The sequence below is a fragment of the Palaemon carinicauda genome, chromosome 36 (genome assembly GCF_036898095.1).
Source record: "Palaemon carinicauda isolate YSFRI2023 chromosome 36, ASM3689809v2, whole genome shotgun sequence".
Classification (NCBI taxonomy): Eukaryota; Metazoa; Arthropoda; class Malacostraca; order Decapoda; family Palaemonidae; genus Palaemon; species Palaemon carinicauda.
The window spans coordinates 39,882,525-39,897,938 of NC_090760.1; the positions used below are offsets into that span (position 1 = coordinate 39,882,525).

The 15,414-nt window shown below is 36.1% G+C and overlaps 2 protein-coding genes across 2 annotated transcripts in view; both read left to right on the forward strand.

Annotated features, from left to right (window-relative positions):
- Positions 1–3,287: 3,287 nt before the first annotated feature.
- The window catches only part of LOC137628820 (tripartite motif-containing protein 59-like), a 48,318-nt gene continuing 36,191 nt past the window's right edge, over positions 3,288–15,414 (forward strand). The window contains exon 1 of the mRNA XM_068360063.1: positions 3,288–3,403. Coding sequence (XP_068216164.1) covers positions 3,401–3,403 — 3 coding nt within the window. The 5' untranslated portion in view covers positions 3,288–3,400. The remainder of the gene's footprint in view (positions 3,404–15,414) is intronic.
- The window catches only part of LOC137628413 (uncharacterized), an 8,192-nt gene continuing 415 nt past the window's right edge, over positions 7,638–15,414 (forward strand). Inside the window, exons 1-2 of the mRNA XM_068359567.1 lie at positions 7,638–7,783; positions 12,990–15,414. The exon at positions 12,990–15,414 is cut by the window's right edge and continues 415 nt beyond it. Of these exons, the coding sequence (XP_068215668.1) occupies positions 12,999–14,702 (1,704 nt within the window). The 5' untranslated portion in view covers positions 7,638–7,783; positions 12,990–12,998 and the 3' untranslated portion in view covers positions 14,703–15,414. The remainder of the gene's footprint in view (positions 7,784–12,989) is intronic.

Genomic DNA, 15,414 nt, shown 5'->3' on the forward strand with positions numbered 1-15,414 from the left:
TTACTGTTGATGACCTGGCCTGGAATTGATTATATTTAGACTGCTCTTTGGATTGATCGCTTGTTGATGACCTGGATTGCGTTAATGAGCCTGATTTGATTGTTCTTGTGCTATAAAATTATGACGACAATGATGATGATGGTGATGATGATTATGATTATAACGACCACCCCAAGCACCGAGGCAGTTATGGCAAATTGCCACCCAGCGGACTGTTGTTCACAGCTGTGTTAGTGTGTATTGTGCCGTAAAGACAGTTCGGCTTTCTGTGAACGAGTGTTGGTCTCGTAATATTATATATACACATATCTATTTTTGGTGTTGGTGGTGTGCGGTTAATGTTAAGTTTTGATAGTTTTTTTTTAATATGAATGGTGTTTTGGTTTTTGCATATTCAATATTAAGTTTGATCAGTTTTAAGTATTTTAAATGTGGATGATTTTGGTGTTAATTATTTTAGTTTGTAAGGTAATATAGCTTTAAGGTTATGTTCGGTTTCAATTTTCCTTCTGTCCAAGAGTCCGGTTGATAAAGTAAGGGGAAAGTTTGTGTTGTGGGACAATTGTCAGTTAGAGTGATTCAAGGGTGTGGGGGTTATTTCGCAACATCCCGCCACATCATCACACAACCAACTATCATTACACAACCAACTATCATCATACAGCCAACTATCATCACACAACCAACTATCATCATACAGCCAACTATCATCACACAACCAACTATCATCATACAGCCAACTATCATCACACAACCAACTATCATTACACAACCAACTATCATCATACAGCCAACTATCATCACACAACCAACTATCATCACACACCCAACTATCATCACACAATCAACTATCATCATACAGCCAACTATCATCACACAATCAACTATCATCACACAACCAACTATCATCACACATCCAACTATCACCACTCACTCAACTATCATCACACATCCAACTATCACCACTCACTCAACTATCATCACACATCCAACTATCACCACTCACTCAACTATCATCACACATCCAACTATCACCACTCACTCAACTATCATCACACATCCAACTATCATCACACAATCAACTATCATCACACAACCAACTATCATCACACATCCAACTATCACCACTCACTCAACTATCATCACACATCCAACTATCATCACACAACCAACTATTATCACACATCCAACTATCACCACTCACTCAACTATCATCACACATCCAACTATCACCACTCACTCAACTATCATCACACAACCAACTATCATCACACATCCAACTATCATCACACATCCAACTATCACCACTCACTCAACTATCATCACACATCCAACTATCACCACTCACTCAACTATCATCACACATCCAACTATCACCACTCACTCAACTATCATCACACATCCAACTATCACCACTCACTCAACTATCATCACACATCCAACTATCATCACACAACCAACTATCATCATCATACATCCAGAGGATTGAAATAAGATAATAAGATAATAAGATAATACTAACATAAATCAGTAATTACTTTATAAAGGCATGTTATTGTGATTTAGATAAATGAAAGTGAATTATCGAAAAAATATCAGTGTATTCCTTCAGGAAAAACGTTCTCCTAATACTTGACTTTACAAACTAGTCCCTTCATGGTTAGTTAGCTAATTGTCCCCACTTCTTCCACCCACCTTTCCTATCAGCTAAGAAAACATCTCACTCCCGCCCCATTTACATCTATCAAATCATTGATTCCAGAAAGATCTTTCCAAACTCATTAATACTTGATCATCAGCGCCTAAGCACCCTCTTTACCCAGGCTAGGACCAAAGAGGGCCAGGCAATGGCTGCTGATGACTCAGCAGATATACCTAGAGGCTCCCCCACAACCCATATCCTTATCTCACAAGGATGGTTTAGGTTGCAGCGACCAAAGGAACTAACGAGTTTGAGCGTGACTCGAACCCCAGTCTTGCAATCACAAGGCAAGGATGTTACCAAAAGTCCACCACAAGCCCAAAGGCTCCAGCAGGAAAAAATAGCCCAGAAAGGAAAGGATAATGAATGTAAAACACCATAAGACTGGTAAAACATTAAAATACATTGTCATATATAAACTATCAAGAGACTTATTGTTAAGGAAATAAAATTCATTACATGGTTTTAATCTCTGCAACAGACTCTTGAACATCATGGTAAAAACATACTCGTAATATTCATGAATATTGTAAATAACGTAAAGAAAGATAAGTATAATTTTTACTCTCCTCTCTCTCTCTCTCTCTCTCTCTCTCTCTCTCTCTTCAAAACACCACACAAAAAGATAAATCCAAATCTAAAATGCAATGAAAAATTAATAGAGGCGCCGTTACAACAGCTATGACTGCGCTCTGACCCTGAATGTGTACTTTGACAGTGTTTATCCATATTATATCTATAATGCGATAGAGTGGCCGCAAACCTATTTTGTGGAGTGAGCATCTAAGAACCAGGGACCAGGAACAACTAATATAGACTTAGGAAAGAAGTTTGTTATTAAATTGAATGTTTCACATAGATACCTAGTCAACATGGCAACGAACTTCTCACTGACAGTTGCCATTGTCGTTCAGTAATTCCGTATTTTATCGTTTTACTCGCTGCATGGTTAGTTGGACGTTGACAACGTTCGTTTGACAATTATTGTATCACCATTAATTTACCTGTACAACATAAAATTTGTGTATTATATGTTGCATGGAAAGAATAAAGTATTTACCCTAGAGTTAAGTGCTAGTGTACGAACTATGAAAACTTTCTACTGTTTGTGCCCAGATTCACTGTCTCGCTTGTGTCTAACAGGGTGTCTTAGTGATTTTGTCCCGGAATACAATTTAATAGGAAATTGAGTATCAAACATTCTGAAGATGGAAGAGTGAACTCTAGATTAGATTGTTATCAGTGAGGTTAAGAGTGGTCCAAATGCATTTTCAGTGTTGCCAGATATGGGAATTTATCCATAGATTTGGGGATTTTTGGTGTCTGATGGGGATATTCCGTACAAATTTCTATGATGAAGAAACAAAGATGAGTAAACCTCTCTATTGTTGCAATTAATTTTCTTGCATTTATATGGAGTATAGTGAGTAATTTCTATATTAGTAAAGCCTACATATGCAGAAGAAAGTAGAATTCTGATAATGGGATTTTTTGGGTTGTTTTGGGGATTTTTTACCATGAGTTTTGGGGAATTGTAGGCTAAGCCATTTGGCAACACTGTGCATTGTCAGTTCAAGCAGTCGCTGCTGAGTCGCACACGTACCTGTCCTCAAGTAGGATACGTTGAGAACTTAGAAATCAAATAAGTGTCTGGAGTGAGAAATAAGTATCAGGAGTAAAAGGTTATACAGAATAATTATGGTAAGTAATTGGTGGTGTCTCCATAATCAACTTATTCAAACTTTGATCTTATATTTCGTTAATATTCCATATTTAAGACTTGAATATTGTCAAGGTCGACAGTGAGATAGGCGGAAAACTACTTGATCATGAATCTCTCTCTCTCTCTCTCTCTCTCTCTCTCTCTCTCTCTCTCTCTCTCTCTCTCTCTCTCTCTCTCTCTCTCTCTCAAATTCCAAAGTTAAGAAAAAAAGTTTAGCAGTACAGTTTGATAGTTATTACTGGGAATAATTCCCCAACTTTTATTTTGATTACAAGTAATTGTTATTTTGTGACGCCAGAGTAACAGTGAGTATTAAAACGATAATGGGTTATCTATTTTTTGTAATTAACTTTATTGAGAAACTCGTTAATGGCGGTAGTTGGCACGTTTTGGTTGGTAAGGTAAATGTTGCCGATTCACTGTTTAATGCTCTAAAGAAATCATTTATGTAGGAATTTTTAATTATTAACTGCTGTATATCTATGCAATTCCATTGCTTTTAAAGCAATGTCGAACTTTTGGAAATAAAGAAATAAAATGGAAAGAAAATGGCTATATTTCATTAGTCATATTGAAGTACAGTAGTCTACTGTGTCCCCCATCTCTCTCTCTCTCTCTCTCTCTCTCTCTCTCTCTCTCTCTCTCTCTCTCGCTCTCTCTCTCTCTCTCTCTCTCTCTCTCTCGCTCTCTCTCTCTCTCTCTCTCTCTCTCTCTCTCTCTCTCTCTCTCTCTAGCCGGGTTTGCCATTATCTTGTGATTACTAAGAAAAACTTATAATTTTATCGCAAAGAACGCGAAGGGCAAACTTATTGTCCATTATCTGAGAGAGAGAGAGAGAGAGAGAGAGAGAGAGAGAGAGAGAGAGAGAGAGAGAGAGAGAGAGAGAGAGAGAATGTATTATTTTAGTCCTGTATCCTTTAGGAATTAGAGGATTAGAGAAAGCCAGAGGCATAAAATGTGGAATTATATATAATTTTCTTCTCCACCGTTATCCCAACATCAAGGGTACGGTTGCCTGAAATGAAATTATATACTGTGTGTGGATATATATATGTATATATATATATATATATATATATATATATATATATTATATATATATATCATATATTATATGTATATATATATATTATATATTGTATATATATATTATATATATATATTATATATATAAATATATTACACATATATTATATATATATATATTATATATATATATATATATATATATATATATATATATATATATATATATATATATATATATATATATATATTATACATGTATTATATATATATGTTATAATATATATATATACTTAAATACATATACCAAGGCACTTCCCCCAATTTTGGGGGGTAGCCGACATCAACAAAGAAACAAAGACAAAAAGGGGACCTCTACTCTCTTCGTTCCTCCCAGCCTAACAAGGGACTCAACCGAGTTCAGCTGCTACTGCTAAGGTGTCACAGCCCACCCTCCCACATTATCCACCACAGATGAAGCTTTATAATGCTGAATCCCCTACTGCTGCTACCTCCGCGGTCATCTAAGGCATCGGAGGCAGCAGCAGGGTCTACCGGAAGTGCGTCACAATCGCTCGCCATTCATTCCTATTTCTAACACGCTCTCTTGCCCCGCTCACATCTATCCTCCTATCACCCAGAGCTTCCTTCACTCCATCCATCCACCCAAACCTTGGCCTTCCTCTCGTACTTCTCCCATCAACTCTTGCATTCATCACCTTCTTTAGCAGACAGCCATTTTCCATTCTCTCAACATGGCCAAACCACCTCAACACATTCATATCCACTCTAGCTGCTAACTCATTTCTTACACCCGTTTTCACCCTCACCACTTCGTTCCTAACCCTATCTACTCGAGATACACCAGCCATACTCCTTAGACACTTCATCTCAAACACATTCAATTTCTGTCTCTCCATCACTTTCATTCCCTACAACTCCGATCCATACATCACAGTTGGTACAATCACTTTCTCATATAGAACTCTCTTTACATTCATGCCCAACCCTCTATTTTTTACTACTCCCTTAACTGCCCCCAACACTTTGCAACCTTCATTCACTCTCTGAGTACATCTGCTTCCACTCCACCATTTGCTGCAACAACAGACCCCAAGTACTTAAACTGATCCACCTCCTCAAGTAACTCTCCATTCAACATGACATTCAACCTTGCACCACCTTCCCTTCTCGTACATCTCATAACCTTACTTTTACCCACATTAACTCTCAACTTCCTTCTCTCTCACAATCTTCCAAATTCTGTCACTAATCGTCCAAGCTTCTCTTCTGTGTCTGCAACCAGTACAGTATCATCCGCAAACAACAACTGATTTACCTCCCATTCATGGTCATTCTCATCTACCAGTTTTAATCCTCGTCCAAGCACTCGAGCATTCACCTCTCTATCCACTCCATCAACATACAAGTTAAACAACCACGGCGACATCACACATCCCTGTCTCAGCCCCACTCTCACCGGAAACCAATCACTTACTTCATTTCCTATCCTAACACGTGCTTTACTACCTTTGTAGAAACTTTTCACTACTTGCAACAACCTTCCACCAACTCCATATAACCTCATTACATTCCACATTGCTTCCCTATCAACTCTATCATACGCTTTCTCCAGATCCATGAACGCAACATACACCTTACCTTCTGCTAAATATTTCTCGCATATCTGCCTAACTAAAAATCTGATTCATACAACCCCTACCTCTTCTAAAACCACCCTGTATTTCTAAGGTTGCATTCTCTGTTTTATCCTTGATCCTATTAATCATTACTCTACCATACACTTTTCCAACTACGCTTAACAAACTAATACCTCTTGAATTACAACACTCATGCACATCTCCCTTACCCTTATATAGTGGTACAATACATGCACAAACCCAATCTATTGGTACCATTGACAACAAAAAACACATATTAAACAATCTTACCAACCATTCAAGTACAGTCACACCCCCCTCCTTCAACATCTCAGCTCTCACACCATCCATACCAGATGCTTTTCCTACTCTCGTTTCATCTAGTGCTCTCCTCACTTCATCTATTGTAATCTCTCTCTGATTCTCATCTCCCATCACTGGCACCTCAACACCTGCAACAGCAATTATATCTGCCTCCCTATTATCCTCAACATTCAGTAAACTTTCAAAATATAATATATATATATATATATATATATATATATATATTATATATATATTAAATATATTATATATATTATATATATATATATATATATATTATATATATATTATATATATATATTATATATATTATATATATATATTATATATATTATATATATATATATTATATATATATATATATATTATATATATTATATATATATATATCTATATATATTTTATATATGTATATGTAATGATTAGAATAGTAATATTACATGTTTAAAACAAATGACGTAATATGTCATGTTGGTTGGAAGAGCTGGCCGTGAGATTTGCTATGGTCAACTCAAATTGTGTACAGGATGTAAGATGCTAAGTTGTCATTCTTTCTTAGTGTCAACACATTAACTCTTCGTGTGAAAGTTTGTGACGTCACCGGATGCAGGTGTCTTCCGATTCCGTCACGTGTCTAAAGTAAACCAAGCATACGATATTTGGGATATCAGTAATTTGTTCAGTTCTTATCTAAACTTCACCAGAATTGGTCATGTGGACCAACACAGCTTCCTCCAGTGATGGAGATGTTTAACTCAGTTGTTTATATACAATAAAACTTAAAAAACCACCAAGATGTGTTCAATAAACCATCTAAATACATCTGAAAACAACTCATACTCAAATGTGTGCTTAAGACAGTAGCACACCAATAAATGGTGGCAGCGCTTAAACTCAAAGACAGCGGTTATACTCTAAGAATTAGAGAAATATCTTCAAGACTTCAAAAATAAATAGCTGTAAAACCAGAGATATATCTTCAAGACTTCAACATAAAAGCTGTAATACCTGATAAAGATCTTCAAGAACTCAGAACTATCTACAAATATCTACAATTTTGACTGAGTCCAACGAAAATGCTAACACCAACATATGTTAGTATACAAATAGAATCTTCAATCAACATCCTAGGAAACCCAAGGACTGGCATTCAACTATTGCAAAACATATCCAGGAAGACCTACATTCTACAAGAAACTAGAACGAGACATCGCTAACAAAACATCAAGAGAGAGAGAGAGAGAGACGACTCGACTACATATAAAGCTAAGTACAAAGATTTTGTATTCATTTCAGTTTGTGCAGTGAAGTGTAGTTATCACAAGTCGTTAGTCAAATATTACTGGGGTGAGTGAATTCCTAAACTTTGTTATAAGAAACTCTGAATTCTCATTTAGAATTTTTCTTTCTTAGTGCTAATTCTCATTTAGAATTTTTCTTTCTTTGTGCTAATTCCTTTTTCTTTCATAAACTCTTGGGGGGAAATGTATTGGGATTAGTAACATTGTTGGGGGAATTTTATTATACATATGCGTTTACGCAGTGGGCGTCTGTACTCATATAGATATTTTGATAGGATTGAAAGGGGTCAAAGAGATAGAAAAAAAAGAAGAATACAGCAGTCATGGCTCCTCCTGTCAGCCCTACCCCTGGACCTAGTGGTGTAGGCCAGGCTAATCCTCCTCCAATTGTGACGCTTGTAAATGCCAGGTCAGCAATCCTTCCTTTTCAAGGCCGTGTCAACGGGTTCTTGCCACAAAATGTGGAGTCATGGATTTCATCCGTTGATGCCCATTTAAATGCCAAACAAATCGTAGATCCTTTTGTACAATTACAAGAAGCTAAAAGTTTTATAGATTTTTCTAAGGGGGATGCGAGTGCGTATTTAAGAGGTGTTTCATTTCAGGAAGCAGTTACTTGGGATGATTTCAAAGTTAGGTTACGCGCGATCTATGGGGGTGAAGAAGCTTTGGATGTAGTGTTAACGTTACGAAATACACTTAATCAAGCCACTATGAATCGGCTTAATGTTGTTGAGAGAGCAGCTCTCATAGCTGATAGGCTTAACGAATATCAGGACATTTTAGGTAATTCCACTTGGGTTACTAACGATAATATCTCCGTGAAAGATTTTTTACGATTAATGTATTTAACTTGCATGACACTTATGTTGCCTGAAGCTTTAGTGCGGTGCTTTGATAAGAAGTTAATGGCTGCAAGTACGGAATTGGATGTCTATAAACAGATAAAGAAGCACATGTCCAAGTGTCCAGATCTCGATCCCGTGTTAACTCAAGTTTTTGCTAAGAATGAAACAAAACCACAAACAGTGAACGTAATTAATAATCCAGTAGCGGGAGTGACGTGTTACAACTGCAAACGTCAAGGTCACATAAGCGCAGACTGTAGAACGAAATTTTGTTCAGTTCACAACACAGGATCACATTCTTATAGTCAATGTTACGCGCGTAAGACACAACAATATCCTAGAAATACACAGTCAATTTCACAGTCAGTTCCATATGGAAATAAAAAGAAAAATCCTCATTTTAACAATAAGAAGAAACAACAAAATGTCAATGCAGTTCAGAGTCCGAAACAAACAAACACTTCTTCAAATATCGCTGAGCCTGGGCCGTCAAACCAGACCTCGCAAAGTCAGCCTAATTTTCAGAATGTGCAGAACAAAGCAAATACCACATAGTTAACTCTAGAGGGGAAGAGAGTGATGTTGGGTCAAGGTCATTTATGTCAACATCAATAGTATTGAATAATCAATTTAATGTTTTATCAGATAATTGTGAGACAATAGATTTTCCTATGAAACACACGGCCGAATTAAGTAAAACAGTGCATGCTCCCGTAGATTTGCAACGAATTCATACAATAATAAGCCAAAATGAGTTACGGCCAACCTTATATGCTGTAAATTTAGAACACTAATCCTTTACGTTATTTTTTGACTCTGGTAGTCCACGTAATATTATGGATTTGAAGACGCATCATTTGTTGTTTTCGAACTTTCCGATTGAAAAATCAGGAATCAGACTTTCAGGTATAGGAAATAATGAATTAAACGTCATAGGCATAACTCATATTCAGTTCAGAGTCGGTAATCGCACGTTTGCCGATACATTTGTTGTTGTGAAAAACATTAATATGTATCCAGCTGTAATTATAGGATACCCATCTATGGGAAATCAAAACATTATCTTAGCTCCTGCAAAGCACGGCGTGTATATCAAAGGGAAATTCTATAAGTCTTCTAATACTTTAAAGTCTGTTTTGGATAATAAGGAGACGACAAATGTAACCGTAACGTACGTTGAAGAACCAATAACTTGTCTCACTAATAAAGAAATAATACACGCGACCCAGCAGAATTCTCGTTCACCCGTAATATCATCTTGCACGCAATATATCGAACCAAACATACCTTCGAATTTAATAGTGCAAATAAAGAAAACACTACCGGGATCTGAAATATTAATCCTTTCCGATACTTTGAAAACCAACGGATTGTCTGTCACACAAGCTATTTATACAGTAGGCTCACATCAGCAATGTAATATCGAAGTCTGTAATCATTTAAATAACACTTTAGTAATTCACAAAAATCAACATATCTTGGATGTAGAAGTTTATAAACATCGTATTCTTACCGTTGCTGAAATCAATCACTCTCAATCAGTTGCGGATGAATCCCTTTTACGATCTATTAAAAATAAAATCAGTAAGGACATTCAAGACGAAGAAATTCAGCAGAAAATTTTTGAACTTTTAAATAAATATACAGATGTCTTTTCCACTACGGATGGATCCTTAGGGAAAACAGATGTGATCGAGCATCAAATAAGGTTAAAAGACAAACAGAAAATTATATATGTACCCTCGTACAGACTCCCTATGAAATTCCAGAATGAAATAAATGATGAAGTAGGTAAAATGTTAGAGGAAGGAGTCATTAGAAAATCAAATAGCCCTTATAATTTTCCTTTAATAGTTGTACCGAAAAAAGATCGAACATGGCGTATCTGTGTCGACTTTCGTCGTCTAAACGAGGAAACGATCCCTGATCGATTCCCAGTGCCATGTACTGACGATATTTTGTCTTTGTTAGGTCAGAATAAATATTTTACCAGTTTGGACTTACTTAAAGGCTTTCACCAGATATCATTAGAAGAAGATAGTATCCCATACACAGCCTTCAGCACAGCCAGGGGACATTATGAATTTTTACGGATGCCTTTTGGTTTACGTTGCGCTCCTATAACATTTACAAGAATGATTAACATAGTGTTTGGAGACTTGTTAGGGGATATATTGCATGCCTATATGGATGATCTTGTAATCTTTTCCAACACCTTAGAAGAACATCTACGTAAGTTAGAACTAGTACTACAGAGATTAAGACAACATAACTTAAGGGTAAAGATTAGTAAGTGTGAATTTTTCAAAACAGAATTAGTATATTTGGGTTTCATGGTGTCAAGCCAAGGTCTTAAAGTAGTCCATGATAAGGTGTCGGCTATACGTAATTTTCCCATACCTACTAATGTCAAGGGAATACAGCAATTTCTGGGTTGTAGTGGATATTACAGGCGTTTTATACGCAACTATTCAATAATAGCCGCTCCTTTAACTGATCTTACGAAGAAGGGCGTAGATTTCATATGGTCTGAGCAACATCAACAGGCGTTTAATACTTTGAAAGATGAACTGTGTAGTTCTCCTATCTTAAAATTTCCTGACTTCGGTAAGGAATTCTTCATTGCAACAGACGCCTCAGACTTAGGAGTGGGAGGGGTATTGCTTCAGCAATATGATAAACAGTTTTTCCCGATAGCTTTCTATTCTCGAAAATTGAGAACTTCCGAAAGTAAATATGCAGTAATAGACAAGGAAGGACTAGCTATTGTTAATTCGCTAGTGCATTTTAAGTTCATAATTTACGGTTATCCCGTTAAGGTTCTTACTGACCATAAACCACTAACAGAGTTCTTTAAAGGCTTCAATCACAGCCCTAAACGAACTCGGTGGCATTTAACCATTCAAGATTTTGGCGCAAGAATCGGGTATTTACCTGGGAAAGCAAATATCATTGCGGATGCATTATCACGCAACCCCGTGTCATCTTGTACGGAGTCTTTAGCTGAATTAATAGATATATCAACATCCATGCCTATTGTAAAAACAATATCTGAACAAGAAGATTTAGGCTGGAGTGCTGAATTGTTACAGACTGAGCAAAGAAAAGATCAGAAAATAGAAACAATTATAAATGCTTTGAAAGGCAATCATAAAGAAAAAGAATATATAAAGTATAAGCAGCAGAATTATGTAATCAAAGATAATATTCTGTGTAGGACTGTGACAAGGAAAACCCGCAATACACCACATGTAACTAACGACCAGGTAGTAGTACCAAACTCACTTGTTTCCACTGTCCTGAATTGGTTGCATTCAAATCCATTACATGGACACCCTGGGTTCTCATTAATGTCACAGAAAGCCAAATCATTGTTTTATTGGCATACAATGCTTACAGATATAAAAAGACACATAGCTAATTGTCGCACATGTCAGGAAAACAAAGGGCATACGAAAACACCTGTTAGCTTAGGAACTTATCCTGTTCCCAATCAACCCTTTGAAAGAATACATTTAGATTTGTTAACAGGATTTTACGAGTCAGACAGAGGGAATAAGCACCTCTTAGTAATTATAGATGCTTTAACTCGATATACAGAACTAATAGCGCTTAAAACTAAAACTGCGATTGAATGCGCTAGGAAGTTTTACGAGTGTTACATTTGTAAACATGGAATTCCACACATGATAATCTCAGACTCGGGTGGTGAATTTAATAATCACTTTCTTACCTCATTGTGTGAATTCCTCAAAATAAAGAAGATCAATACCATGATATATCACCCAGAGTCGAATGGGCTAGTGGAAAGAGCAAATAGGAAGATATTAAATATATTAAGGGTAACACTAGGGGGATCAGACCCCAACTGGGATATTGCAATACCGGCGGCACTGAGTACTCTGAATCATTCATATCATATATCAATTAAAATGTCACCGCATGAAGCATTGTATGGTACCCCAGTTAGAACACCTTTCCATGTATTAACGCCTACAACTAATCTATCAAATCCTTTAAAAGAATGTATAAATGCAAGTATAAGTCGATATGATATCCTTCGAAAGAATTTAGAAGAATCACAAATCATAATGAAAAGGAATCATGATAAAATAGCGAAACCAACTAAAACATATACCGTGGGTGATAACATCTATATTCAAATCAATGTCAGAAAAGGGCTCAACTATAAACTAACACCTAAGTTTGAAGGCCCATTTAACATTTTGGAAATATTAACGGCCAATAGGTTTAGAATTCAAAATGTAGCCCAACCCACGGATGAGAGAATAGTGCCATTGTCTCACATAAGAAATTAAAAAGAAGTGAGGAAAAATTTTAATTTTAATTTAAAAGTTTTCTTTTTAATACAGGAGTAATTACATATATTTTTTCTCGTTACAGGTTTCCAAGATGAATTTTTTGTTGTTGGGAGTGATATTGTTCGCTCAGACATTTTTTTCGTATGGGATGAGTTCTAAGACTAAGAATATATATTTTAAATATGGAAATATAGTTGAAAGACAAGAAGACATTTTTATTACATCAACCAACGTAATTGTCGAAGTGCATATGCAAGCAATTTTTCTTCAAGAGAATGATGTCACTAGCTTAAGAACCGCCATTTCAAGGTTTTCTGCATCATTGGATGAGTTGCATAGGAGACATTTTCATTTGACTACTAAGAGTTTGCTTAGCTCAACATTAAAAGTTGCAGAGATGCTATCTGATGACTTAAAGAATAAGACTGGAGAGACAGGATCTTTGGCTTATGACCTTTTGATGTGGACTGTAGGACACGAACAAAAAGAAAGACGGAATCCGTTCATTTATGCTGCATTAAGCATCTTTGGGTCTGTTGCAAGTTTAGGTTTAGGACTTTCCAATCGTCTTAAAATTAGTAATCAAAATAAGAAAATTGAGTTCTTGACTCATAAAGATGAATTGATTATGTCAGAACTAAGGGATCAGTTAGCTTCAATCAATAAAATTATGGATTTGTTAAATGAACATTCAGATAATATCGTTCAAATTATGGAAGTACAGGATTTGTTAGCAACATTAACGTATTATGATTCAAAGATAGATCACATACATAACAGAATTGCACATTTCATTGAGAAATCCAAGGATTATGTAGAAGCTATCACGTTAGCAACTAAAGGTGTATTGTCGCCCCATTTGTTGCCTATACGTTACTTAAAATTAGTTCTGGAGAACACTAGGGATAAACTAGGCTATGTTCCTTTGTTAGACGAACATAGGTTAGAATTTTATTACAGCCTAATTACAGTAAACGTAGATAATAACAAGATTAGGATTACAATTCCCTTTGATTCTTCTGATGCCTGGCAATCTTACAGGATATCACCATTTCCGACTTTCATGACGAATCACTCAAATCCAGTAATATCCAGTTTGACAGGACACGTATTGATTTCCCCAGACAAGGAAACATATACGGTCATCAAAGACTTAAATCAATTAACTCACTGTTCAGACGCAATGGATAGAAAAATATGTACAGCTGACTCATTTGAATTCCGTAAAAACTTGATGGATTCATGCGAGTTAGGTATAGTGCTAGACGGTGCTCTCTCCCATACAAGTGAAAATTGTCTGGATAAGCTTTATCCCTTTGACAATAAGGAATTCAATTGCAGACTAAATAATGGCTCGTGGATACGATACGACAAGGACGGCTTCAATATATCATGCCCTGACGGATCCACATCATTTAACCACATCTTCGTCGCAGCAGATGGCTGTATCGGGACTTCCCCGAATTCCATGGTGACTGGCCTACGGACAATCATCAGAGAACGTGCTTACTTCGCGAACTTCACGTGGACCTCTACAACGCCCGCACTTCCTCTCCCCTATAAAGGAAGTGTGGCGAAACACTTAATGAAACTTACCGAAAAGGACCACCTGTCGCCGACTTACACAGAGATTCTTCAACCTATATTACTAGCAGGTTTATTTGGAACGGCGTTAATTTTTATCGCCGTGAACATCCTTGTTTGGCGTAGGTTACGGCACAGCAAGCAGCTACAAAGGAACGAGTTGAATAGCCCTGACAATACCCCTTACCTGATACAATTCAAAGCTGTATGAGTGGCCACCTCATTCGCTAAGGGAGTAATTTGTCAGGATGATGTTTGTATGAAAAGCTGACTAGTACGCTAGTAATATGTAATTAAAGAAATTCTCTACATTTGCATTGTTAAAAATACATTTAAAATAACATTTAAAAAAATAAATAAAATAAAAAAGGATATAAATCATTTTTTTTCTCTCGGCATCTAATAAAAATATATAAGCCGGAATGTTAAAAAAGAAAAGAGAAAAAAAAAAAAAAAGAAAAAAATATATAAGATATATAACAGAATCTATGGGCATCTAATAAAATGTATCAGCCCTATATATAAATATATATATATGTACGAAACCGTGGTACGTGTACGTACCAGGAATTCGTATTTGTGCACTGAATATTGAGTATCTTGTTTCTGACAAAGGTAACAATTATTCTTTATCAAGTTACCGAATCATTTGTAAGTCAGAATTTGTTTTGTTTTTTGGTACCATGTAATCATTTGCTAGCAATGTACCATATGTATGATCTTGGTTTTATCATGCATTTTTCTTTTTGCTTTGGTAATATCTTTTTTTGTATGCATTATTGTTATTAATTTTGTTGTGCCTATTTGGACATTCGTCCTCAGTTGGATATAGCTAGTTTTGGACAATGAATGATACGTATGTCCAGTCACACCTAATAACCATGTTTCGGCTTGTTGTTAAATTTTTGTAAAAAAAATTGAGA